Source organism: Mytilus edulis, chromosome 12 (genome assembly GCF_963676685.1).
Source record: "Mytilus edulis chromosome 12, xbMytEdul2.2, whole genome shotgun sequence".
Lineage (NCBI taxonomy): Eukaryota > Metazoa > Mollusca > Bivalvia > Mytilida > Mytilidae > Mytilus > Mytilus edulis.
In genome coordinates this window covers 43187547-43212903 of record NC_092355.1, presented here as the reverse complement: position 1 = coordinate 43212903, position 25357 = coordinate 43187547, and the positions used below count along the sequence as shown (strand labels likewise).

Sequence of the window (25357 nt, the reverse complement as noted above, 5' to 3'; positions counted from 1 at the left end):
TAAAAGATATACATAATGAAACTGAAGTATTTACTAATTACAGAAAACAAAACCCGAATACATAATGCAAAGACCAACACAGAAAAATAGACACACCCGACTTAGTCCAGGCCTCAACGCAAAAAATCATAAAAATGACGTCACATACGAATGGTGAAAAGGTACAAAAATGACGTCACATGAATTTCTGAAAAATCACAAAAATGACGTCACAATTGAAAAACTATATCTCAAAAGTAAGATAGCATTAGGATTGATTTAAAATTATAATAGAACTAAATAGTGATTTTACATTTAAACACAATGCACATTGAATTACTTATTAATAGCAATTAACTATAATATATATATATGTCCAGTTTGTTTTGAATCTAACTTCAAACGTAAATTATCGTAGATTACGTTGACCAAAATCAAATCTAATAAATGAAGGCGGTGATTCATTTTTTTTACCATAACACATGAATATAATAGAAAAGACGTCAACAAATTTGGCAAAATCCGACGAGAACCACAAATACATCATCAAACTAAACATATGAATTTGGGATAGACGAGTACCGTAATACGTCTTATAGTAATGCGAATTCACACTCAGCAAAACAGTCACAATCGGGAATAAGTCACGTTCAGTAATTAAAAGATAAGACGACGTAATGACAAACCACAATCTACCATGTGGTAAAAATGTCCTTAGCTAATTTGGTCAAAGGAACATCGTATGGATCAACTAATTCGTGATGGTTCGTAAAACCATTCAAACGGGAAAACCATCGGTCTAATCTATATTTCAGGCAATGGACAACGCAAAAATATTTAAGCATTTCGCAAATAACATTTATTCAAATGACATAGATATAAATTGGAAATTATCACTGACGTTTGATAAAAATGTCGTTATCACATTTATAATAGGACGTCATTCCAGCAAACGATTCCAAGCTGGTAAAATCATTTTCAGCCACATAGTACACATGACTAGGATCAAACAAAACGCTTACAAAATTATCATACGAGCAATCCTGACCGGCCACAACACCGACGACCTCGACATGGGATTGTTGCAGCAGAGTTACTTCTCTTTTTATATTAGCAAAATCCAGCCACTTTCCATCGGAAACGATAACTATAATCTTCCTATTTGAACCTCTACCTCCATTTGAAGATAAAAATCCTTTCTGTCGGAGTTGGTTCAAGGCAAAGCTTAAATTAGAAGTCAAATTCCTTTTTCTGTCTACTTGAAGAGCTGCGGCCACCATTTTATCCGTATTGTTCGACCAAAACAAAGAAAACACCTGGGATATGTTATTTGTGTATGAATACAAACCGATATGTGCATCAGCATTATAACGAACTACTTTTTCTATAACACGTCTTATTGCTTCTTGCCTTGATCTGTATCCAGCAGAATTTTGGTTAGTATTTATGTCTTGCAGGATAATTATATCTGTGTCGGTGTGTAGAGTACAATCTAAAAGATAATACCTTACTTTACTATAAACTATCAAGGAATGACACAACAAGATAAGATGAAATAGAAAGAAAAGAGATAACTATGAATAGTTCTATGGAAGTTATCTTTGTATACTCTAATTTCATATAAAAACAACTACCTTTTCATGTTATTTCTACACAAATGTGTGAGACATAAATAATATTTATAAAATTTCTGTATACACATATATCGTGTTGATTCATTTGTTCTTGTGCAAATAAAGTCCCAAGTTACTCTGCTTTCATATTGTGCAACCGAAAAAGTGAATTTTCCTTTTTAGGTGACAGTTTATTTTGGGGTCCTCTTCGTGGTCCGCTATTTGGATCTTAAGAACTAAACCGAAAAATGCCAGGTGTAAAGTGCAGGATATAGCAATAATTGTGTATATGATCGGAAAATGTGAAATATAAAATTGAGAATGGAAATTGGGAATGTGTCAAAGAGACAACAACCCGACCATAGAAAAAAACAACAGCAGAAGGTCACCAACAGGTGTTCAATGTAGCGAAAAATTCCCGCACCCGGAGGCGTCCTTCAACTGGCCCCTAAACAAATATATACTAGTTCAGTGATAATGAACGCCATACTAATTTCCAAATTGTACACAAGAAACTAAAATTAAAATAATACAAGACTAACAAAGGCCAGAGGCTCCTGACTTGGGACAGGCGCAAAACTGCGGCGGGGTTACACATGTTTGTGAGATCTCAACCCTCCCCCTATACCTCTAGCCAATGTAGAAAAGTAAACGCATAAAAATACGCACATTAAAATTCAGTTCAAGAGAAGTCCGAGTCTGATGTCAGAAGATGTAACCAAAGAAAACAAACAAAATGACAATAATACATAAATAACAACAGACTACTAGCAGTTAACTGACATGCCAGCTCCAGACTTCAATTAAACTGACTGAAAGATTATGATTTCATCATATGAACATCAGGCACAATCCTTCCCGTTAGGGGTTTAGTATCATACCATCATAAAAAATAAAATTGAGAATGGAAATGGGGAATGTGTCAAAGAGACAACAACCCGACCAAATAAAAAACAACAGCAGAGGGTCACCAACAGGTCTTCAATGTAGCGAGAAATTCCCGCACCCGGAGGCGTCCTTCAGCTGGCCCCTAAACAAATATATACTAGTCCAGTGATAATGAACGCCATACTAATTTCCAAATTGTACACAAGAAACTAAAATTAAAATAATACAAGACTAACAAAGGCCAGAGGCTCCTGACTTGGGACAGGCGCAAAAATACGGCGGGGTTAAACATGTTTGTGAGATCTCAACCCTCCCCCTATACCTCTAACCAATGTAGAAAAGTAAACGCATAACAATACGCACATTAAAATTCAGTTCAAGAGAAGCCCGAGTCTGATGTCAGAAGATGTAACCAAAGAAAATAAACAAAATGACAATAATACATAAAAAACAACAGACTACTAGCAGTTAACTGACATGCCAGCTCCAGACTTCAATTAAACTGACTGAAAGATTATGATTTCATCATATGAACATCAGGCACAATCCTTCCCGTTAGGGGTTTAGTATCATACCATCATAACATATATGAGAAGAACATAACCCGTGTCATGTCAACAACTGTTTTTAGAATAAATGTGTTTAGTTCTGATGCAAAGACCTTATCAGTGACTCAATATTAACGCCAAAATATGCAATCTTGAATGACTTGACAACAGTATCGTAATTATATCCCTTCTTAATAAGTCAATAACATATATGAGAAGAACATAACACGTGTCATGCCAACAACTGGTTTTTGAATAAATGTGTTTAGTTCCGATGCAAAGACCCTATAAGTGAATCAATATTAACGCTAAAATATTCAATCTTTATTGACCTGACAACAGTATCGTAGCTATATCCCTTCTTAATAAGTCTATTCAAAGGTTTTGTTAGTTTTTGAGGTCAATACTGACACCTTTGTGCTTTATAAAGAATATTTCCATAAAAAATTGGATGTGAAATACATGAACGTATAAGAAGTCTGCATGTTGAGCTATATTTACGAATGATGTCCTTATACCGATGATAAAATTTAGTAAATGTTTTGACTAGTTTGTGATATCGAAAACCCTGGTGTAATAATTTTTCAGTAATACATAAATTTCTCTCGTTAAAATCTAAAACATTGTTACATACACGAGCGAATCGTACAAGTTGAGATATATAAACACCGTAAGATGGTGGCAAGGGAACGTCACCATCTAAAAATGGATAATTAACGATAGGAAATAAAAAATCATCTCTTTTATCATAAATTTTAGTATTCAGCTTTCCGTTAGTGATATAGATATCAAGATCGAGGAAAGGGCAGGGGTCATTGTTAGTATAAGCTTTATTTAAAGTAAGTTCAACAGGATAAATTTCTTTAATATACAAACTGAAGTCGTCATTATTGAGAGCCAAAATATCATCCAAATATCTAAAAGTATTATTAAATTTGTTTATCAGATGTTGTTTCGATGAGTGCTTATTTTTGTCATAAATTGTAAATATATTTGTACTCGCAACGAAACAGGAAAAAGGTAGAAGAGCATCGCCTTTTGTCCAGTTTTTTTAACCTCGTACAAATAAATTTTATGATTTCCGACTACAGAAATATATCGTTTAGTTGTATATGTATCAGGGTTAAAGAAAAGAAGAACAAGAAGAACAAGAATTATACATAAAACAATAAGTTGAATAAGAAGAAAATGATAAAAACTTACATTTGTTTATTCCATGTGCATGCAGTAGCTTATATACATGCAGTAGCTGTTTATACATGCAGTTACTTTGTTATGACTTGGTTGACTCAACATGACATCACACAGTTACAGCTTACCATGCACGAACATGTGCCTTTATTATGACTTTTATATGTAAAATAACTATCAAAACGGAACGGAGACGAGGATATTCCGTGTATGAGATATTTCTTTTTTTTTTTATTATTATTAAAGGGAAGATTGAACGGTTTTATTCATAAATCTAAATATTCGATTGAACATTTTTCATTCGTCTTGGATTCTATTGACTTATTTGATCAGGCAAAAAGAATGTGTGTAAAAGTATTTATGTAAGTGAAAGAAAAAACTAACAGTGTTGTCATGATACAAACTAATTTGAATTCATTTATAAAACTACTGCTAGATTAAAAACCACAACTTGAATGTATTGACACTGAGAATTTCGTGTTTTTGCTAAAATGTCATAAAATCGAAGTTCCCGTAATCGAAACGGGTTCTACTGAACTAAAATACCTGTGCAATCTCTGTGTGAGGTGTCTCTTAGGATTTTGTTGTATACGTCATCAAAATGAAGCAAACCAAACGTATACTCTGGTTTATTTGATATATTTATCATCTCTGAATAATCTATAGAGCTTCCAACTGCAACAGTCATAATTGATCTGATTGTTCGTCTATATACCGGAAGTCGATTTAAAGAATTTACATACTCTTCAGCACCATATCGGTCTGATGACAGCCCATCGTAAAGCAGTATAATGTGGTGTGATGCTTTGCTTAGTCTAGATCCACTTGTCGTGCTCTGTGCTATCTGTAAATAATAGGTATAAAGTTATTAGCATTGAACCGATTTTCTATCTGCGCTTATGTCCTTTTAACAATGTTAAAGCTTTGTCCTGAACTTCTGCTGCTGCAAAAGTCGAATTGATTGTTCTGTTGTTACTAATGGGTCAATAAATTTGTCGGTAGACTTTATTTTTTCTCCGAGTGTATCACTAGCCTAGTAGGCTGTACTTCCATGTTAGCATGAAAATATTGCCGCTGTTTAATTAAAAATTGTTGTAATATTTTGAAACTCATAAAGAATACTAGACAGCTTAAAAAACTGGGTACGCAATACTAGATAGTATACATGATCTTAAAAATATACAAATACCTCAACAGCTTTTGACAAAGCCAGTTTAGTGTACGTTGGCGAATGATTTCCATGAATTTGTTTTAGAGCCTCTTTAATGTCCGTCTTCGATGAAAAGTCGTTAAAATCGAATAAAAGATGTGCCTTGAAACCATATTTGATGACAGAAAACTGATACTCGTTTTTGCCCATCGGAAGTTTATTTACAAGTTTAGATATAAATTCTACTGTACGATTTATATCATTTTCCTGGCTACTTGAGGTGTCCACAATAAATGTTATATCTGCATGCCCTGGTCTACAGTCTGCAAAAGTATCAAACCATGATCTTGTTTATTGTTGCATTAACACACAGTTTTTCTTTATAAGCAATGCGTTTATGAACGTTTCTTCCATCAACTATACTATACGTACAAGGTGATTTTTTTACTTGAATTACGTCGTTTTCTATGCTTTTATACCATTGATAGCGGACAGTAAGTCCCAAATAGTATTACCAACGCATATTAATCTCGTAGCAAATCATAATTAATCCACACTTTAATTTTTGTAGTCCCCTTGTGTACTTCTCTTTCCCAATTTTGTAAATCTTGTAAGAGTTTATGTGATAGAATTTCGTTGATATGCATGTGCATTTAATCATGAGCATAGCCGTGTTATCAGGCTTTTGTATTTTGCCTATTTGAGGTGTTAGTATCATTTCTAAAATGTATATTGGAGCACTCCGTTCATATGTTTATTATAAACTGTGTATGGTCTTCTTGCTAATTGATAATCCCATCTCGAAATGATTTGAGGCCTATTTATTTTATCTTATACATACAAAATTTTATAACTACACCTAAACTAAAATTTCCTTGAATGTGTATGCTTACCCTTTTCGCATGTTGTTCCATTAAACCGTTTAGAACAGTCACAAGAAAAGTCAGCCCATTCATCGTTACAATTTCCTCCGTTTTGACATGGTGTTGCCAAACATTCATTTTTATCTGAGTTCAAAAAAGGAAGTATTTTATAGAGAACATACAGATGGATACAACAGAAGCATTACAAAAATACGGATAGGTCCTTATGGTAGTTCCATATACAATATCATCTTTTCTTAAACCGTTAGTCTTAATAGCTTAGGGATCCTGAATAGCCTGAGGGAACAACTGATTGTTGACTGGAAAACTGAAAGTTTTCGCAACTGTATTCAAAAGCTTATTATTTGATATTTTTACGTATAATTTACAAATATTTATATATTTTTTAATGTAAGGAAACGCATTTTCTGACCAGGTTTATTCAAGGTTCTAAGTGTACTTTGGGGCAAATTTTATAAGGGCCTGGAGCAAACCTGCAAGAAAACATTAATAATTAGAAATCAAAAAATATAACAATATTATTCTCCGTTAAAAATATCATTATAAGTATATCAAAATTCTACATTGATAGGAGAGTCTTCATTCATGTATCTTACTTGAAAGTTAAAACCTATAGTGCCGGAGCTAATGTGAAAGACTGTATTGCTGCTTCTCCGATAAGCACTCGGAATGTAGAAGTAAGAGCCAGTCGGCTCAGAGTCAGAATAATTTGCTTAGGTCAGACACAAATTCTTCTCACAGACTGTCACTTTGTGAACTCTTTAAAAACCGTCTCCTTGTGTCGGTCTAGTACCAAGCAGGTTTCATATTCATTTTACACTAACATGTTATCGTCCTGAATATGCACTTGATTTGTCATTGAATGTTAAACAGTCATCCAAAAAAATGTACTTTTTTTCAAATCTTGTAATTTTTGCAGTTGTATTCCGGATTTTGTCTCTTAAATAATTGATTTGAACTAACCTGTTCTGCAGTCTGTTGCTTCATCCCATCCGGGAGTACAATTACACCTGTGACTTCCGATCAAGTCATGACACGATCCACCGTTGTAACATGGATGGGATAGACACTGGTCATCTACAATGCTTTTCATTTAGTTTTTCTTATAATAAAATAATAATATGCTGATATCGTAAATAGTTTCTTATATGATTCAGCTGTGTCTCCCTATTTAAAGACATCTATTCTATATAGCAAATCATAAATACAAAGGTCACTGTAAGCATTTCTCTGTAAAGTTCTTTTAATAATCTATCATGTCAAAAGAACAATTGTTCCTAATAAATGGCACTTTTTGTTCAACATTTCAAGGTGCATTTAATTGTTTCTATGATTTTTCAAAGGATTTATTTCTAAATTTTCAATTATATTTTATCAGACAGCAACCAAAAAAGAACAATATCGCCAACGGTGATAACACAAAAACGAAAACAACACGTTTAATAATTTGTTACGTCCGGAGCGCTTTTCTAGATCTACCTTTATCAGGAACGCTCAAAGCCAAACATTTGAAATCCGAATTTGTATAAGTACCGAAACCGTTGAAGAGCTATATGTCAAAAATACCTAAAATGAACAGCCACATTCATCCAAAGCCAACTTTGCCTGAGGGTGTTGAAACCTTAGTTTTTTTTAATAATTTCAAAATTTATAAACGGACAATTTAGTAAAGTTTGTTAAATCATGCCAGTATTGTAATGCTGACTTCTAAGTTGATGATACCCTTGAGGACTGATAGACCACCAGCAGAGGTATCGACCTAGTGATGTAAAAAATTGAAAACAACACGTTTAATAATTTCTTGCGTTCGAAGCGCTTTTCTGGATTTATCTTCAAAAAAGATAAACAGAAGACATTTTCATAATTTCAAATGTCCGGTGTCTCCAGAAGTTATGAACAAATCAGAATTATACATTATTACCCATCGATATCCTATTTCAATATTGTCGTGTGGTGCTTGTCTTTACTTTGTTTTTCGTTTCGAGGCAAGGCAATGTAATTTTGATTTTTAGTTTAATTGGTATTTTTCGGATCCCATCCAAAAATATATAATATAAGATTAAAGTAAATTAAGAATGATGAATGAAAGAAAATGATAAAATCTAAAAGGCAAAACTAATTAAAGCATAGACATACTTCATACCTGAGCAACCTGTATTCCAATAATCAGGACATGCCCGTGGAGAAGTCAGATAGCATGTTTGTGTTGGTATGCAGGACGTACTCGTACAGTGGGTCTCTCTTAGATATTCGCTTGGATACTGTAGCAGTAAAGAAAATTTGCTTATTGTTCAATACTTTTTAGCAAAATGAATAACATAAGGCTTAAAATGACGATGAGATTATTTTACACTATCTACGGTATCATGGGTTTTCTATTTGAATTATAATGGGATGGACCATACAATATAAAAACTGATTTCCGCTCGTTTGTTGTTTTTCAGATTCATCCTAGCATACAAACTTGTTATATTGTTTGAAAGCTAAAGCTAATATAACAAAGAACATTTGAATATATTCTGCTTCTATTGTTTTGTTTTCAAAATGAACATTCACAAAATGAAAACAATTCGTTAAAGATACAATACCACTTTATTATCTGCTGGTTTAGTCTTCCTTTGAAAATATAGTTGAACATGTGACACTTTCAAATCGAATAGAATTGGTGAGAATATACACAATAATAACATGAATAAATAGCAGATCCATTTCCTACCTAATTTCAAGAGAGAAACTGAATCTCTACATACATCGATTGAATGTTTGCTACTACAACATACATCATTTATTAACAAGTTAGCAGGCAGTATTCATAGGGACGTCTATATGTAGAAATATGAAGATATGGTATAGTGCTAATGGGCCAACTCTCGATCCGAGTCATTATGTGTTAAAAGTAAACAATTACAAATCCAATTACGGTTTCCAACACGGAGCCTTGGCTCACACCGAACAGCAAGCGATAAAGGCCATCGAGTAGGCTAGAGTAAAACAATAACAATTCAAATTGGAAAACAAACGGTCAAATCTATATAAAAAGAGATACGAGAAACACTACTGAAACCGTCAACAAACAACAAACACTGAACAACATGTTCCTGACAGACACCGTTACCATCACCTAAACCTGAAAGACCAGTCTTACATTAATTACAACATAGATCGACACACTATATTATATCAATTGAAATGGCTTAACTCAATCAAAAAGACATATTATCAAAAATATACATGAAATGTATATTTTGGGTTTTTTATTTGGCCATTGACTAGTTGCTGATTGAAATCGGCACGAGAACACGACAGTACTTAATGATGTATTTTAGATACTGCATATAATGGTATACGTATGGTGTGGATTATCAGTTACACAGTGTGCTAATGACCTAGTACGATAAATATGGTGTCAGTACATTCCATATGGCGTGAGAACAAAGCTTGAATCCCCATATGGACTTGTTTGACCATATATATATATATATGCGAGTCTAAATTGAAAACTACTTTCAAACCTATGATTGCGTTGGATAAAAACCGCAATTTTTATACGTGTGCATGTAAAACAAATTTCGTTGTAGAAGGGTCTAAATACAGCACAAACAACATTTTCCAAAAAGACCAAAAAAGTAAGAAGTATATTTAAACAAAACGCATTTGACTAACAGGTCGAACAACTGATGTTCTTTAACCCTGCTGACTGCCATTGACGATTGCCAAATAAAATTGATCACAAGATGTAACAAAATGGATCTTAATATAAATTTAATACTAAACAGAAAACATGTAACTTGTGGCCACGATGTTATGCCACAAACATATTTTTTTGTACACCAGATCCGGATTTCGACAATAAATGTCTCTTCAGTGAACGAATTTATCTTTCCGACTATCGAAATATGTTGGATTTGCACTAGTGGCCTATAAAAATGATGAAGTCTTTAATACTTAGAACCTACATCCATTGGTTTATACAAAAACAAATGTCAACATTAACAATTTGTTGGCTTTAAATGTTATTATGAATTTATTTCAATCGTTCATCATCAACTTGTTTGTCTATTGAAACCTTTCAGATTTTGACTCAATATCGCGTTGTTGTTACAAAGGAACGTAAAACCACTACTAACCATATATCAAAATAAATACAGCAAACTAACTCAGTGTGAAATAAATATGGTCTCCACGCGTTTGTTTGAACCAATCATATTCATAGAAATGTATAGAAGGTAAGATAATGATTCATAAAATATAGGAAATAGCGTACAAACATGTGCAAGGCTTTGGTAAATTTTTATTCAAATTTAGCCCAAGAAAATTATTATATATTCATACCATGCAGATTGGTATATTTTCAACACAAAACTCGTTATTGTTGTTACCACATCTAAAATCACTTCTTTTATGTCGGCTTATCAGGAATGATTTGGCGACGTTGGCAGGTAAATTCCATGAAACTTTAGACGAGACAACATCTTCCTTCACTGTTAATTCAAAATATAAAAATAAAATTCATTTTAATAGCTAACAGATACATTTTCTATTTGAAAAATAATGTATTGTTAAGCTCGGGTATATTGAATGAAATCAATTTTTTTTTTGCTTTTTTTTTTAAAGGAAAACTTATAATGGTAAATAAATTATTAATGACCTAAAATAAGATGTGTTTCAAAAATGTGAAGATAACTTGCATATGAATATTAAAAGCGCGTACGCTTTTCTTCTGAATATTATTTCATTTTTGTACTTTTTTGTATTGTTGTGTTTTTATATTTTTGTGTTATCAACAAATACATATACATGTTTACATGTACATATACTTCAAATACGATATATCTTGATGATTTTTTTTCGGAAAGTAAACTCCAGTTGTTCATATTTTTGTTAACTTATTCGACCACAAAATTTAATTCACCTTACGAAAAATGAGGAGACGTGGTATGGTGGACTATGTGACAACTATATAATAGGTTTGTATCTGCTTACCCTTCCGGAGCACCTGAGATCACCCCTAGTTTTTGGTGGGGTTCGTGCTGTTTATTCTTTAGTTTTCTATGTTGTGTCATGTGTACTATTGTTTTTCTGTTTTTCTTTTCATTTTTAGCCATGGCGTTGTCAGTTTGTTTTAGATTTATGACTGTCCCTTTGGTATCTTTCGTCCCTCTTTTGTGTATATATCTTGTTTCAGTGGATACAAATTGAATGGTTGGTAAAGCCTATGAAACAGTCATTTCAAATGAACATGTTTCACTAATTAAGACTATTTTGTTATGAATTTGTTTAAGGTGTGGTTTGAAGTTTTGTTGCTGTTAATGTTTGTGAATACGGAATGCTCTTTATCAATTCCAATAAACGTTAAAATTTCAATAAAAAATATTTTTGAATACGACTTATTTTGAGTTATTACCTAAAAGCAGTATAACGTATGTCAAAACTTCATAAAATATCATTTTTCCTGTATCTGAAAAAAAAGAGTACCTGAAAATTAACGCACTGTTGAAAAACAGACAGAGAAAATATCTAAAGGTTGCATTTCTGTAAATATTGACAATGCAATTTCCCATAGAAACTCCTTTTACGGTTAAAACTGTAACACTTTTACTTAGACGTTTTTAGAAAAATTTTATTCTAGAGTTGAAAGTTCATATGTTCTACAGTTTTTTTTTTCAAAGATCAAAATATAGGACTGTGCGGCATATTTTCAATGTGTATATGCCCTGAACATTTCAGGGGTTTAAACTAACACAAGTTTACTTAACTACCCCTACCTCGAATGAAGGGTTACCACAGATTTCAATGTAATCAATATGCACATGTATATTTACTGGTAACATTCCCAAGTTATGTCTCTATGAGATGGAACACAGAGAGCATAACTGGGAACCAGTATGTAAACAAAATTAATTTTCTATGAATATTCTAGATCTCCCCAAAAGAGGCGTGGTTTGAGATACAGCTGTATTTACAAAGTGCAACCTCAAGCAAGTCTTAAAGTAGACATTTATGATTTGGAGGTCACAAATCTCAATGAAACATTAAAAAAAATGTGAAGGAAATTTTGGACATGTTTCTTCAGAATGTTTCAAAGTAAAAACAGGATCTACCATTCTATTGTTTTAATCTGTGGGTTGTTGATAGAGCTCCATTAAGTGGATGAGTTACTGCATTTTACATGTTTTTCATGTATGTGTCCTAAGCCATGTAAATGTATTCGATCAGTTGTCATTGGATACCGTTTTAATTTTGTATTTTAGATCGGATCGTATGGTTTCTTGTTTTAAATGTTGATCATTAAATTCACCTCATCGCCATGCCTTTCATAGAGTTTGGTGCATTGCTGAAGTCCGTACGATTCCTTAATTGCTTATATTTGTGTACTATGTTCTTGAATAGAATGCTGAACATTGCCTCAGCACAAAGCCAGTTAGCTGTACATGTAAGACAATATGTATTGAAAGTCTTAGTCGGTGGAAATTCCCTTAAGGGATACATAGTAAACCTGTAAACTATATACTTTTCGAACGAGGCGACAAGATGAAAAAAAATCTGTAGAAAATATGAATAAAGAAATAAAATATTTAAAAAAACACTATCTAATTATATTTAACAATACATTACCGTAAAAACACTCTGGAAGCTAAAATCATTCAAGATAACAAATGTAGATGGATTTATATATAAAAGGACTTTCTTTTGTTTGCCTATCTAAAGCTTTGGATTACTTGTATATTTCGTTTTATTTACTTTTGTAGCTAAACATAACGAATTCTTTAATAATAAAGGTGAACACTAAGATAGCAAACAAATTTGTCAATCATATATTCCCTCCTATCAGTGGCATTTTCGGATTACTTTTTTCATATACAGATATCAAAAAAAGAATTTATTTATGTTAGATTAATTTTATCATATCTGCAACTAGAATGTACAGAACTTTGTTTGTGCAAAGTATGTTATCATGATCACGACGATGATAGTTCTTACAGTTGATATCTTTTTTAACTTGATATCATTATAGGACAGGCAAAATTTTTATGTACCGTCGTAACGGAAGGGGCATTGATGTTACTAATGTCCTTCCGTACCTTTTACGGTCTTTGACTTAAGTCCGTCTCAACCAAATGTTTTACTACTTATATACATTGCTTATTACCACAAAACAAGTTAATGATCAACTTTGAATTTTGGTCGCATCACTGTTCTTCGGTAATGTCCTTTTATAAGGTTGTGTGCAAGTGGGGGCATCATTTGTGTCCCATGGACACAGTTACCATTAATGTTTTTCTTAAATCTTTTGATTTTATCAGAACATTGCATATATGTTAAATTTAAATTATAAAATAAAAATTGATAACTTTTCTAAAGTTATTTCCGAAGGTATGTCCATTTTACCTGACTACAAAGGAATGAAATTATGTTAAAGTATATCACCTTAGGCCAACGTTTTGTTTTTATTTCTATTGCGTCGGCTCACTGCTAGCTATTGGGTTGTCAATTAGAAGTGAGGTGAGATTTTATTTTTTAGCTAATAAAGGATGCAATCTATCAAGTAATTCAAATGAGTTCTTTATACTCCAAAAGTAATTAATTCCACTATTTTCGAAGGCCTTACTTGAACAATTTATTATCAGGTTTATGATTGTATCAATTTTTATTTTATAGTTTAAATTTTACATATATACAATGTTCTGATAAAATCAAAAGAGAAATTTATGTATTAATGAAAAAATTATTACAACAGGGTTTTCGATATCACAAACTAGTCAAAACATTTTCTAAATTTTATCATCGGTATAAGGACATCATTCGTAATTATAGCTCAACATGCAAACTTCTTATACCTCCAGGTATTTCACATCCAATTTTGTATGGAAATATTCTTTTTAAAGCACAAAAATGTCAGTTTTCACCTCAGAAGCTAACAAAACTTTTAAATAGACTTATTAAGAAGGGACATAGTTACGATACTGTTGTCAGGTCATCAAAGGTTGCATATTTTGGCGCTAATATTGATTCACTTATAGGGTCTTTGCATCGGAAAAAAACACATTTATTTAAAAACCAGTTGTTGGCATGACACGGGTTATGTTCTTCTCATATATGTTATGATGGTATGATACTAAACCCCTAACGGGAAGGATTGTGCCTGATAATCATATGATGCATGATCTTTCTATCAGCTTAATTGAAGTCTGGAGCTGGCATGTCAGTTAATTGCCAGTAGTCTGTTGTAATTTATGTATTATTGTCATTTTCTTTATTTTCTTTGGTTACATCTTCTGACATCAGACTCGGACGTCTCTTGAACTGAATTTAAATGTGCGTATTGTTAAAAAAGTATGCGTTTACTTTTCTACATTGGCTTGAGGTATAGGGGGAGTTGAGATCTCATAAACATGTTTAACCTCGCCGCAGTTTTACGCCTGTCCCAAGTCAGGAGCCTCTGCCCTTTGTCAGTCTTGTACTATTTTTAATTTTAGTTTCTTGTGTACAATTTGGAGTTTAATATGGCGTTCATTATCACTGAATTAGTATATATATTTGTTTAGGGGCCAGCTGAAGGACGGCTCCGGGCGCGGGAGTTTCTCGCTACATTGAAGACCTGTTGGTGACCTTCTGCTGTTTTCTGTTCCATACATGGTCGGGTTGTCTCTTTGACACATTCCCCCATTTTCATTCTCAATTTTAAGAACTTCAACAAATAAACAAAATCAGAAATATTCAATTAAAATGGGGAAAAAGTCTGAAAAAAGATGTTAGATTTAAGTTAGAAAACCTAAGGATAAAATAAAGTATAGAACTTATGTAATTATGAGTTCCTTCCTGAAGCTTTTTCGGATTTTTTTCAAGTTAAAACACCATTTACTGATGTGAAGTGCGCTAATGCATATGTTTTAAGGGAAATAGTACTTGGGTTAGACGAACTGTTTCCTGTCAGAAAGAGGTTCAGCTAGCAATAAACCAGATATAATTCACCATTTACTACACAAGAAAATGCCTGCTGCAAAGTAGGAATATGACAGTTGTTATTCATTCGTTCGATGTGTTTGAGCGCTTTAATTTGTCATTTGCTTCGGAAAAATCCGTTTATAAATTTCCATGGAGTCATGTATTTTAAAAAAAATATATGTCCTGCCAATATCATGAATATATAGTAAATGGAACAAGCATCGTGTACTGTGTGGAGTGTGGGAGCTGAAATAATATTTGATTTGTGTGTGCAAAGCACATTTATAACAAAATGGAATTGCAAAAAAAGTCTCAGATATTAACGCAATCAAAATTAATAAAGCTTACGTACATCAAAACCATCAAAACAAACGCTTTCTATAGGAATTGCATAGGCAAAGGTACAGTGTGTCCGGCAAAATGGTTTTCATTTCCAAAAAAGTCTTAAATTGAAGATAAGTCGGTTATTAGAGAAGTGACTACTTTAATATACATTATCTGGTTTTGTTGTTCATCCAGATAAGCTTCACTTGAAATATTAATAAAAATATGTTGAAGGGGGAGACGGGTGGTTGATGGGGGTTGTTGTACTGTCCATACTTATTAGACCTTTTTTTCCTTATTTCGTATTTTAGATAATGCTACAATTTATCATCTCCTATAACTTCTTTTTGTTGTTTTTGTAAATTTTGCAGCTAGCATTGTTAAGGATTTGTACTCTCAAAACTGAGATTTTCAAATCTTTGCAACTTCGTACTTTATTTTGTCATAAACTGTTTTGTTTATCGCCCATCACATATGAATTTTCTGTTAACGAAATGCGCGTATGATATACAAAATTATAGTGTGTGTAAGGTATTTTTGATGATTTGTTTGTAATTGAAATCTCCCAGTTTCTATTTAATTACACTTTTATTTCCCATTGGTTCCTTTCTTTTAATTTTGTTATTAAGTTGATTTGATTTTTACATCCTTTGGATTTGCTTCTACTATGTGATTTAGGGGCAATGGAGGTATATTTGCTGCTGAATGTTGAATCTGCCTTCAGCATTGACAATTTTACTTTGTTGACCAAATACAAAGTGAACAGTCATATTAGAATCATGTTTATCAGCAGTAACTTATTTGTAATGATTCATCTTATTCTTTTGGAAATCAAATCTTCAGTTGATTCATTATAAATAAGATGTGGTATGATTGCCAATGAGACAATTCACTTTCCAAGTCTCAATGAATATACAGTTGACAATGATAAAGTACGGCCCTCAGCATGTAGCCCTGGTGTACAAGAAGCTTAAAGAGAGCCCGTCATGACTACTGTAAAACAGGAAAACCAAAGGATTTAGCTGTATCAAGAAAGAAACACCGAGAAACCATCAAGAACCATTCCACCAAACCACAACCACTGAAAACAACACCATTTTTTATTTGATCTTTGATTTTAAATATAAATCCAGTGGCACATTATTTTTATAATGACATCTATAAATAACATGAAGGATATAAAGACATGGAAACTATGTCTTTACATGAGTTGATATCATCCTAACGTATTCTATTGGTGAATCTTTAAGATATAATTGGGAAACCGTTATATTCACTGGGGTAAAGCTGATGACCGTAACTGCATTCACGGTCATCCCAAGATGTCGGATGAAAAATTAGGTCAGTTTCTGTATTGTCTGTTAAAGTGTTTCTATATCATTTTCTTTACAAATCATACATTGAAACGATGTAAATTTATAAAAGAATCACTCGGAAATCACTAATTACTTCTGAGAAATGTGCATGAAACGGGAAATTCGATTTGAAAAAATCGCCAAGATGACCGTAAATCACAATCGAGATGACCGTAACAGAATCAGCGATTCATAACAAGGCTGACCGTAACTGCTTTTAAGATGACCGTAATTTGTAAATGATGACCGTAACTTTTAAAGGATAACCCTCAATTCTAAGAAATATCCGTATTTATATAACTATCTTTTTGTATCAAATGATTATTCGTGTTGGTATACACATATTAATATGAGAGTTTTATCCTATAGGTAGAAGAAAATAAGACGTGCTTCAAATGCAAAGATTACCATATGTATCTTTTTTACAGTAGAGGGTTTAATTTTTAAAATGAATTTCCCAAAAGACATGCAAATGAATAGGAAGGGAAAACATGCTACAAAAGCGCGATAAAATGACACCTTACAAGCATAATGAAAAAAATGCGGTGCACAGTTCAACTGCTCGACATAAGATTTTTGTTTGTTTCTGGGATTCCTTTTAATGACATATAATAAATACACATTTTTAAAAATTCCAAAAAATTGCATGTACACCCATTGATATTATATCGTCTTTCATTTTGTCGTGCAAATAAAATAACAGAAATATTTTGAAAATATCATTCAAATAAACTAGTGAAGGTGAGCTCCAGCAAAGTAGATCCTTAAAATAGTATTGTACGAAAAGCGTATCACAAGGCGGAACGTTGTCAATTTGTATATACAATGTATACAGAAATGTTATTCATACAGTCAGGATTCTACTTCTTCAAAATTATCTCCCCATTACGCCAGTTCATGCTCACAATCGTAGAAATGGAAGCCATTGTAGGGATGACGCTCTGCCAATTTTGCTCTTGAAAACTGATAAATTTATCCACATAGCACCATTACGATCGATCGTTATATGTCAGTTATATTTTAAAAGACAAATGTATCTACTAGCTAATGAGCTTTAGTTAATGATCTTGTCTGCATTGATTCAACTTAAAAATATTGTCTGTTAGGATGTCAGATGGAATTTTTGAAAATTCTTAACCATTTAAAAAAATTCTTATTAAATATTTCGTGGAAGGGAAGACTAAATAATTTTAGTGGTTGAAGATTATAAACCCTAGTTATCACACACAAGAAAATCATATTTTTTCGAAGATATCCATTTTCATCATCCAAATTAAAAGACTGTCGTCAAGTACTTTTAGAAAAAAAATAGCTATTCGAACACACCTACTCTGTTCTTGTGATTCATTAGATAGGTATCTCACTTGACCCATATATTTCATCTTTTCGTACTGTCATTTTTTTACGTTATAAAGTCAACCTGTAGCTTTGATATATAATAATGATAGAATCTGAAGCGAGATGCTATATAAATGCTCTTGCTTTGTACGTTTTAAAGACCAAATATACACCCAAACATGCCCTAACATAAAAAGGTGCACTCGATTTTTCTCTTTTCGATACAATCGTTACCTGTTTTTGGGAATTTTTTCTTGATTCACATAATGGAAGGGCAGACACGAAAATTTCTGAACTATAAGATTGATATGCTCTCCGTCCGTGATAAAAAAAAATCGGAGGTTATGCATTTTCTACATCTAACTTATAGATACTATATATAAAAAAAGGAGATGTGGTATTATTGCCAATGAGACACCTATCCAGAAAAGACCAAAATGACACAAACATTAACAATTAAAGGTAACCGTAAGGCCTTCACCAATGAGCAAAGCCCATACCGCATAGTCAGCTATAAAAGGCCCCGATAAGAACCATGTCGTCGACTTGATATCTTATTGTTTTGCATTACTATGTAATAGATACATTGAAAACTTATGCAAATGGTGTTTTTAAAATAAGAAAATTGTCGGTTTTTTTTTTTCTATTAACTTTTTAAAATTTTGTTACTATATCAAACATTACAGTTAACATTTATCGCTTTCTCGATACACACAGAGCTTCGATTCTTTTGTTCTATTTCAAAAGTGTTTCCGCCTGCATATACCAAGACAAATTAAGTTTTTAATCTGCTTCCTCTGGAACCATACACATGGGCTCGATTACCAAATATTCGTATGTATTATTAATGTTTTTAATGCTCCATTTATTGGCATTATGTTTTTCTGGTCTGTGCGTACGTTCGTCTGTTCGTCTGTTTGTTTGTCCAGCTTCAAGTTAAATAAAATTGAAACTTAGTACACATTTTCCCTATAGTATGATCTTTTTAATTCCAATGCCAAATTACAGTTTTATCCCATTTTCATAGTCCACTAAACATAGAAAATGATAGTGTAGATGAGGCATCCGTGTACTAGGGACACATTCATGTTTCTTCAAATTTTCTGTCAATTTGTGTTAAAATTTTAACGTCGATATCAATAAATATTTCATTGTTTACGAGAAATATGCAATTTACTATCATTGTTATAAATCCTAAATATGGCCAATTATATTATAGTTTAAAAAAAGAAATTTATGAAACATATTTATATCCGCTAACCGAGCCCCTATTGAGATCGACAAACTCAACAAAAAAGCTTTGAATACAATACGGATATTTCTTTAAATTGATGATCATCCTATAAAAGTTACGGTCGTCCTATATACTATATAAATTAAAGTCAGTCTTTACAAATTACGGTCATCCTTTACAAGTTACGGTCATCTTTTTACCAATCACGGTCATCCTTGTTTTATGTTACGGTCATCTTGAAAATATTTTGATTATGATTTACGGTCATCTTAACGATTTTTTCAAATCGAATTTCCCGTTTCATGCACATTTCTCGGAAGTAATTAGTGATTTTCGAGTGATTCTTTCATAAATTTACATCGTTTCAATGTATGATTTGTAAAGAAAATGATATAGAAACACTTAAACAGACAATACAGAAACTGACCTAATTTTTCATCCGACATCTTGGGATGACCGTGAATGCAGTTACGGTCATCAGCTTTACCCCAGTGATATTGAAGCGACCTCTGCGTTTCCTTTTCTTTTTCTAATTTCATCGGTAGTCGATTTCGGAGAAAAACACACAGATAGTGAAGGACTATTATCTATGTTATTCGATTTATCCATATCGTTTAAGGGACAATGAATTTCATTGGATGTCAAAACTGTTAGTTTCTTGTCGCATGTAGAGTAGGATATGGTTACTTTTCCGAGACAACTGAGATCATCTCCAGTTTCGGTAGGGATCGTGTTGCCCAGTCTCTAGTTGTCTATGTTGTGTTTTGTTTACTGTTATTTGTCTTGTGATTGTTTTTCGTTTTGTTTTTTTTGTGGTCATAGGAATGCAGTTTGTTTTAGAATAGTGAATTTGATGTCTGTCTATTCGAAACTTAAAATGTGGTGCAAGCTTTTGAATAACCCACTACGAAGATTTTTCAGTGTGCACCACATTTTTTTCATAAACATATGGAATATTACAGTTATTCCCTAAATAAAGTAATATGAGGCTGGTCATTTGGTATTTATTTGAATTTTTCTTCATTTGCCTGCTTCACTTGGTTGGCAATGTTGTCGGTAGATTGCAAATACCTAATTATTGTTGAGATTTAAAAAGATGCGTTTCGGGTGTGATTTTTCTTTTAAAAAAATACATGTATACATTAGTATAACACGAAAACCGAAAGTTCGACACTAACGACTTTATATGGTTTTTATTGTTTGATTGTACGAATAAGTGACTTTTTGATGCACACCAAATTTTAATATTCTGGCGTCACAAAAGTTTATTCTCTAAAAAAGATGTAGAAGATAAGCATCAATCTTCAAAATACTACATTACAAATCATAAACCACTAATTGGAATGGTAATTTATTAGGAGACCTTGTTCCAATTTCTCGTCCGTCGTGTTGCTCGTGGCAAAAACAAAGTCATAGTAAATCGATAAAGGTAATTCAGAAATTTCATTAGTTTACACTTGAATCGGCAGAATAGTTATTGTTTGTTACTATAGAAACAAAAAGTATGAAAAGTTTTGCCATTTGACATGTGGAGACAACATTTGGTAACTGGCGACATAAAATTTTAAAAAAACCAGAGAAATAAGTGTTTAAAAAATTTAGAATCAGATTTACATACAGGTAATACATGATATGTTATACGCAATACAATAGTCATGCAAAGCATATATACATCTTGAAAATATTTTGTCAAAGAAGCATCAACATTATCAAGTCTGTTGTTCTACTCTGCGCATCAAATTTACTACAAATAATATTTCAAAAGCGCAGGAAAATTTTGAAAGATAATGCATTTTGTAATTGCTCTCCCTGCAGAGGAGTAATGAACTTAGTGTGACGTCCAATTTTACTAAACTAGTACACTTGTTTGTTTAGGGACAAGGTGACGCACGCCTCCGGATGCGGGATTTTCTTACTCTTTGGAAGAACCATTGGGGACTTTGGCTGCTTCTGTTATTTGGTCGGGTTGTTGTCTCTTAGACACATTCCCCATTTCCATTCCCAATTTTATAGATATAGGAAGATGTGGTGTAAATGCCAATGGGACAACTCTCCATTCAAAAACACAATTTATAAAAGTAAACTATTATAGGTCAATGTACGGCCTTCAACACGGAGACCTGGCTCACACTGAACAACAAGCTATAAATGACCGCAAAATTACTAGTGTAAAACCATTCAAACGGGAAAACCAACGGTCTAGTCTATATAAAAAACGAGAAACACGTATAAATTACATAGACAAACGACAACTACTGTACATCAGATTTTATGTTTATTTCAGGCCATGGACAACGTAAAAATATTTCGCAAATTACATTTATTCACATGACATAGATATAAATAGGAAATTATCACTGACGTTTGATAAAAATGTCGTTATCACATTTATAATAGGACGTCATTCCAGCAAAAGATTCTAAGCTGGTAAAATCATTTTCAGCCATATAGTACACATGACTAGGATCAAACAAAACGCTTACAAAATTATCATACGAGCAATCCTGACCGGCCACAACACCGACGACCTCGATATGGGATTGTTGCAGCAGAGTTACTTCTCTTTTTATATTAGCAATATCCAGCCACTTTCCATCGGAAACGATAACTATAATCTTCCTATTTGAACCTCTACCTCCATTTGAAGATATAAATCCTTTCTGTCGGAGTTGGTTCAAGGCAAAGCTTAAATTGGAAGTCAAATTCCTTTTTCTGTCTACTTGAAGAGCTGCGGCCACCATTTTATCCGTATTGTTCGACCAAAACAAAGAAAACACCTGGGATATGTTATTTGTGTATGAATACAAACCGATATGTGCATCAGCATTATAACGAACTACTTTTTCTATAACACGTCTTATTGCTTCTTGTCTTGATCTGTATCCAACAGAAGTTTGGTTGATATTTATGTCTTGCAGGATAATTATATCTGTGTCTGTGTGTCGCACACAATCTGAAACACAATACTGGACTTTAATTTAAGCGTTTTTACCGGAATTGCACGACAAACACATTATTTAATAAAAAAAAAAACTAATCTAATAATTTTATTTTATAAAAATTCATTGTAAATGCCCTGATAACATATATTAAATCGTCAATTCTATATAACTTTTGAGCCAATTTTAGGACAAAAGCTAAGTCGTAGCATGGGGAATTATTTTTTTTAATTTCGCTTCAATATATTGTAGAAGTAAATAAACTCATCATAGATACCAGGACTAAATTTTGTATATACGCCATATGCGCGTTTCGTCTACAAAAGACTCATCAGTGACGCTCAAATTCAAAAGATGTAAAGGGCCAAATAAAGTACGAAGTTGAAGAGCATTGAGGACCAAAATTCTTAAAAGTTCTTGATAAATCCAGCTAAGGTAATCTATGGCTGAGGTAGAAAAGCCTTAGTATTTCAAAAATTCTAAATTTTGTAAACAGTTAATATATAAATATAACCATATCAATGATAATTCATGTCAGCACAAAAAGTGCTGACTACTGGGCTGATGATACCCTCAGGGAAATAAATTTCCACCAGCAGTGGTATCTACATAAGTTTTCTTTATTGTTATTATCAGATAATTAAGAAAACAATGACGAGAAAAATTGATTAAAATAAATTGATTTTTTTTGCATATCCTGCTCATGCAATAGCTATTATAAATGTTGAAAAACCGACTAAGACGTCTAAGCATACAATTCCACACTTAACTTATCGATAAATTTCCATGAAAATGTATTGTTTCTGTAATCTACCTAAGATTGAACGGCGGTTAGCAACAATCATTGCATGATATATTGATAGTCTTCCAAAGTAAAACTTATGTGTTACCATTTTGCATTTGGTGGTATTTAAAGCACCTGTTGGATTCAGATTGCAATTAACTGAAGATAACTCGTAAATATAACAGTGTTGATTAATATTCAATATTATCAATTTACAACCCCTACTTGGGGGAAACCCTTATTTTTAGGCACCAATCAACCAGTTGCAATGAATAGACATGTTTATACTAAGTGTAAAGCAGTTTTAAATATAAAGTCGTTAAATGAATTGGATTAAACAGCTATTAAAAAATACCTGTACAATCTTTGTGTGCTGTGTCCTTTAGTATTTTGTTGTATATGTCATCGAAATGCAGCAAATCAAATGTAAATTCTGGTTTGTTTGATAGCATGACCATTTCTGAATGATCGACAGATCTTCCTACTGCAACTGTCATAATAGATCTGATTGGTCGATGATATGCCGAAAGTTGATTCAAAGATAAGGCATAATTTTCAGCGTCATGTCGGTCTGATGACAATCCATCGTAAAGTAGAATAATGTAATGTGATGCGTTGGTAAGCCTAGATCCACTCGTCGTGTTCCTTGCTAGCTAAACATAGTATTATACATATATAAGTTATTATCATTATTGTTTTACAGCCATTTTATAAACTATATTAGTTCTGAACATCGATAACTGAAACAGAACATACAGATATATTCTGAGACAGTTGACATCAAGATAAAAAAAAAATTTAATTATTGAAAGGTTTATAGTAACTTATAAATCTTTGATGCTCATCAATGGCGTATAAAAAGCTAAAAGGTGACATCAGAAATAACAAGGCTTTGGTTTATTACACTATATGTATATGCACTTTACGACATCATGAATAAGAAACATTAGTGTCACAATTCAAAACGGTTGGGTGATTTCAAGAATATGGCTAATAAAGAAATAATACGCTTTAGTCTTGCAATATGACGTGGGTTCAAAATGTTAATATAATAACTTTCTATGGCCTCTATATACTGATGTCTTATTTTTTGGAAACATGTACAATTTGCTATTTTTTTTAACTTTTTTTCTACTAAGGCAAGCCAACCAAATGATCGCCTGAAAGGTTATGAAACAACTTGATTTTTTTTGTTCCATTTAAATTAATCAAAAAGTAAAATCACAAAAATACTGAACTCACAGGAAAATCAATTTGGAAAGTCCATAATCACATGGCAAAATCAAAAAACAAAAAACAAAACGCATCAAAAACGAATGGACAAGAACTGTCATATTCCTGACTTGGTACAGGCATTTTCAAATGTAGAAAATGGTGGATTAAACCTGGTTCTATAGCGCTAACCCTCTCACTTTAATAACAGTCTCATCAAATTCCGTTACATTTACATGATGCGTTAAATAAACAGTCACAATCAATAAAATAGTCAAAATATGGGAACATCAGTCATCATCGTATAACAATTTAACAGGACACAACAACATCTACTATCTACGAACACATGGATTGATTTGAGTGTCTGACGTCAGAAAAATTATATACGTCACATAAATTTGTCGTTCAATGTGCATACAATAGTTATCCAAAGTACCTGGATTATAAACAATTTTAAATTTTACATAGGCAATGAGCGCAGACAGGGTTAAAAAATCAAAACTATGTAAGAATAAATTACAGAAATCAAACTAGTCCAAAAGTTATACATAGAATTTATGAGAATCCAAAACTTTTAAAAGGAACAATTTAACAGGACACAAAAACCTATCCACGAACACATGGATCTACTTGAGTGTCCGACGTATTGACTTTCACAATCCGCAATGTACTCATCTGGTTAATTGTTTATTTCGCTTTCCCTTTTAGTGCAATATTTGCTCATTGACGTTCAACATTAAAAACTAGAGGCTCTCAAGAGCCTGTGTCGCTCACCTTGGTCTATGTGCATATTAAACAATGGACACAAATAAATTCATGACAAAATTGTGTTTTGGTGATCATGATGTGTTTGTAGATCTGACTTTACTGGACATTCTTCTTGCTACAATTATCTCTATCTATAATGAACTTGGCCCAGTAATTACAGCGGAAAATATATACTAAAATTTATGAAAATTGTAAAAAAAT

The 25357-nt window shown here is 32.5% G+C and overlaps 2 protein-coding genes across 3 annotated transcripts in view; both read right to left on the bottom strand.

Moving 5' to 3' along the window:
* Positions 1-804: 804 nt before the first annotated feature.
* On the bottom strand, positions 805-10730 carry LOC139497091 (collagen alpha-5(VI) chain-like). The gene is made up of 7 exons (XM_071285144.1): positions 10586-10730; positions 8397-8514; positions 7217-7330; positions 6263-6376; positions 5409-5692; positions 4766-5063; positions 805-1471 (listed from the first exon to the last, which is right to left on the bottom strand). The coding sequence occupies exons 1-7, from the start codon at positions 10586-10588 to the stop codon at positions 873-875; spliced, it is 1530 nt and encodes a 509-aa protein (XP_071141245.1). The 5' UTR covers positions 10589-10730; the 3' UTR covers positions 805-872.
* An 11031-nt stretch (positions 10731-21761) lies between these two features.
* LOC139498525 (cartilage matrix protein-like) overlaps positions 21762-25357 on the bottom strand; it is a 76638-nt gene continuing 73042 nt past the window's right edge. For both annotated transcript variants that reach the window (XM_071286946.1, XM_071286947.1), the window contains 2 exons: positions 23529-23826; positions 21762-22403 (listed from right to left, as the gene is read on the bottom strand). In XM_071286946.1, coding sequence (XP_071143047.1) covers positions 21805-22403; positions 23529-23826 — 897 coding nt within the window. In that variant the 3' untranslated portion in view covers positions 21762-21804. The remainder of the gene's footprint in view (positions 22404-23528; positions 23827-25357) is intronic.

Excerpts from the sequence above, each read along its gene's own strand:
- LOC139497091 (XM_071285144.1), bottom strand. Across the intron at positions 6,377-7,216 it reads AGCAACAGACTGCAGAACAG|ATAAAAATGAATGTTTGGCA; the intron begins GTTAGTTCAAAT and ends TTTTGAACTCAG. Across the intron at positions 5,693-6,262 it reads TGGAACAACATGCGAAAAGG|ACTGTAGACCAGGGCATGCA; the intron begins GTAAGCATACAC and ends ATACTTTTGCAG.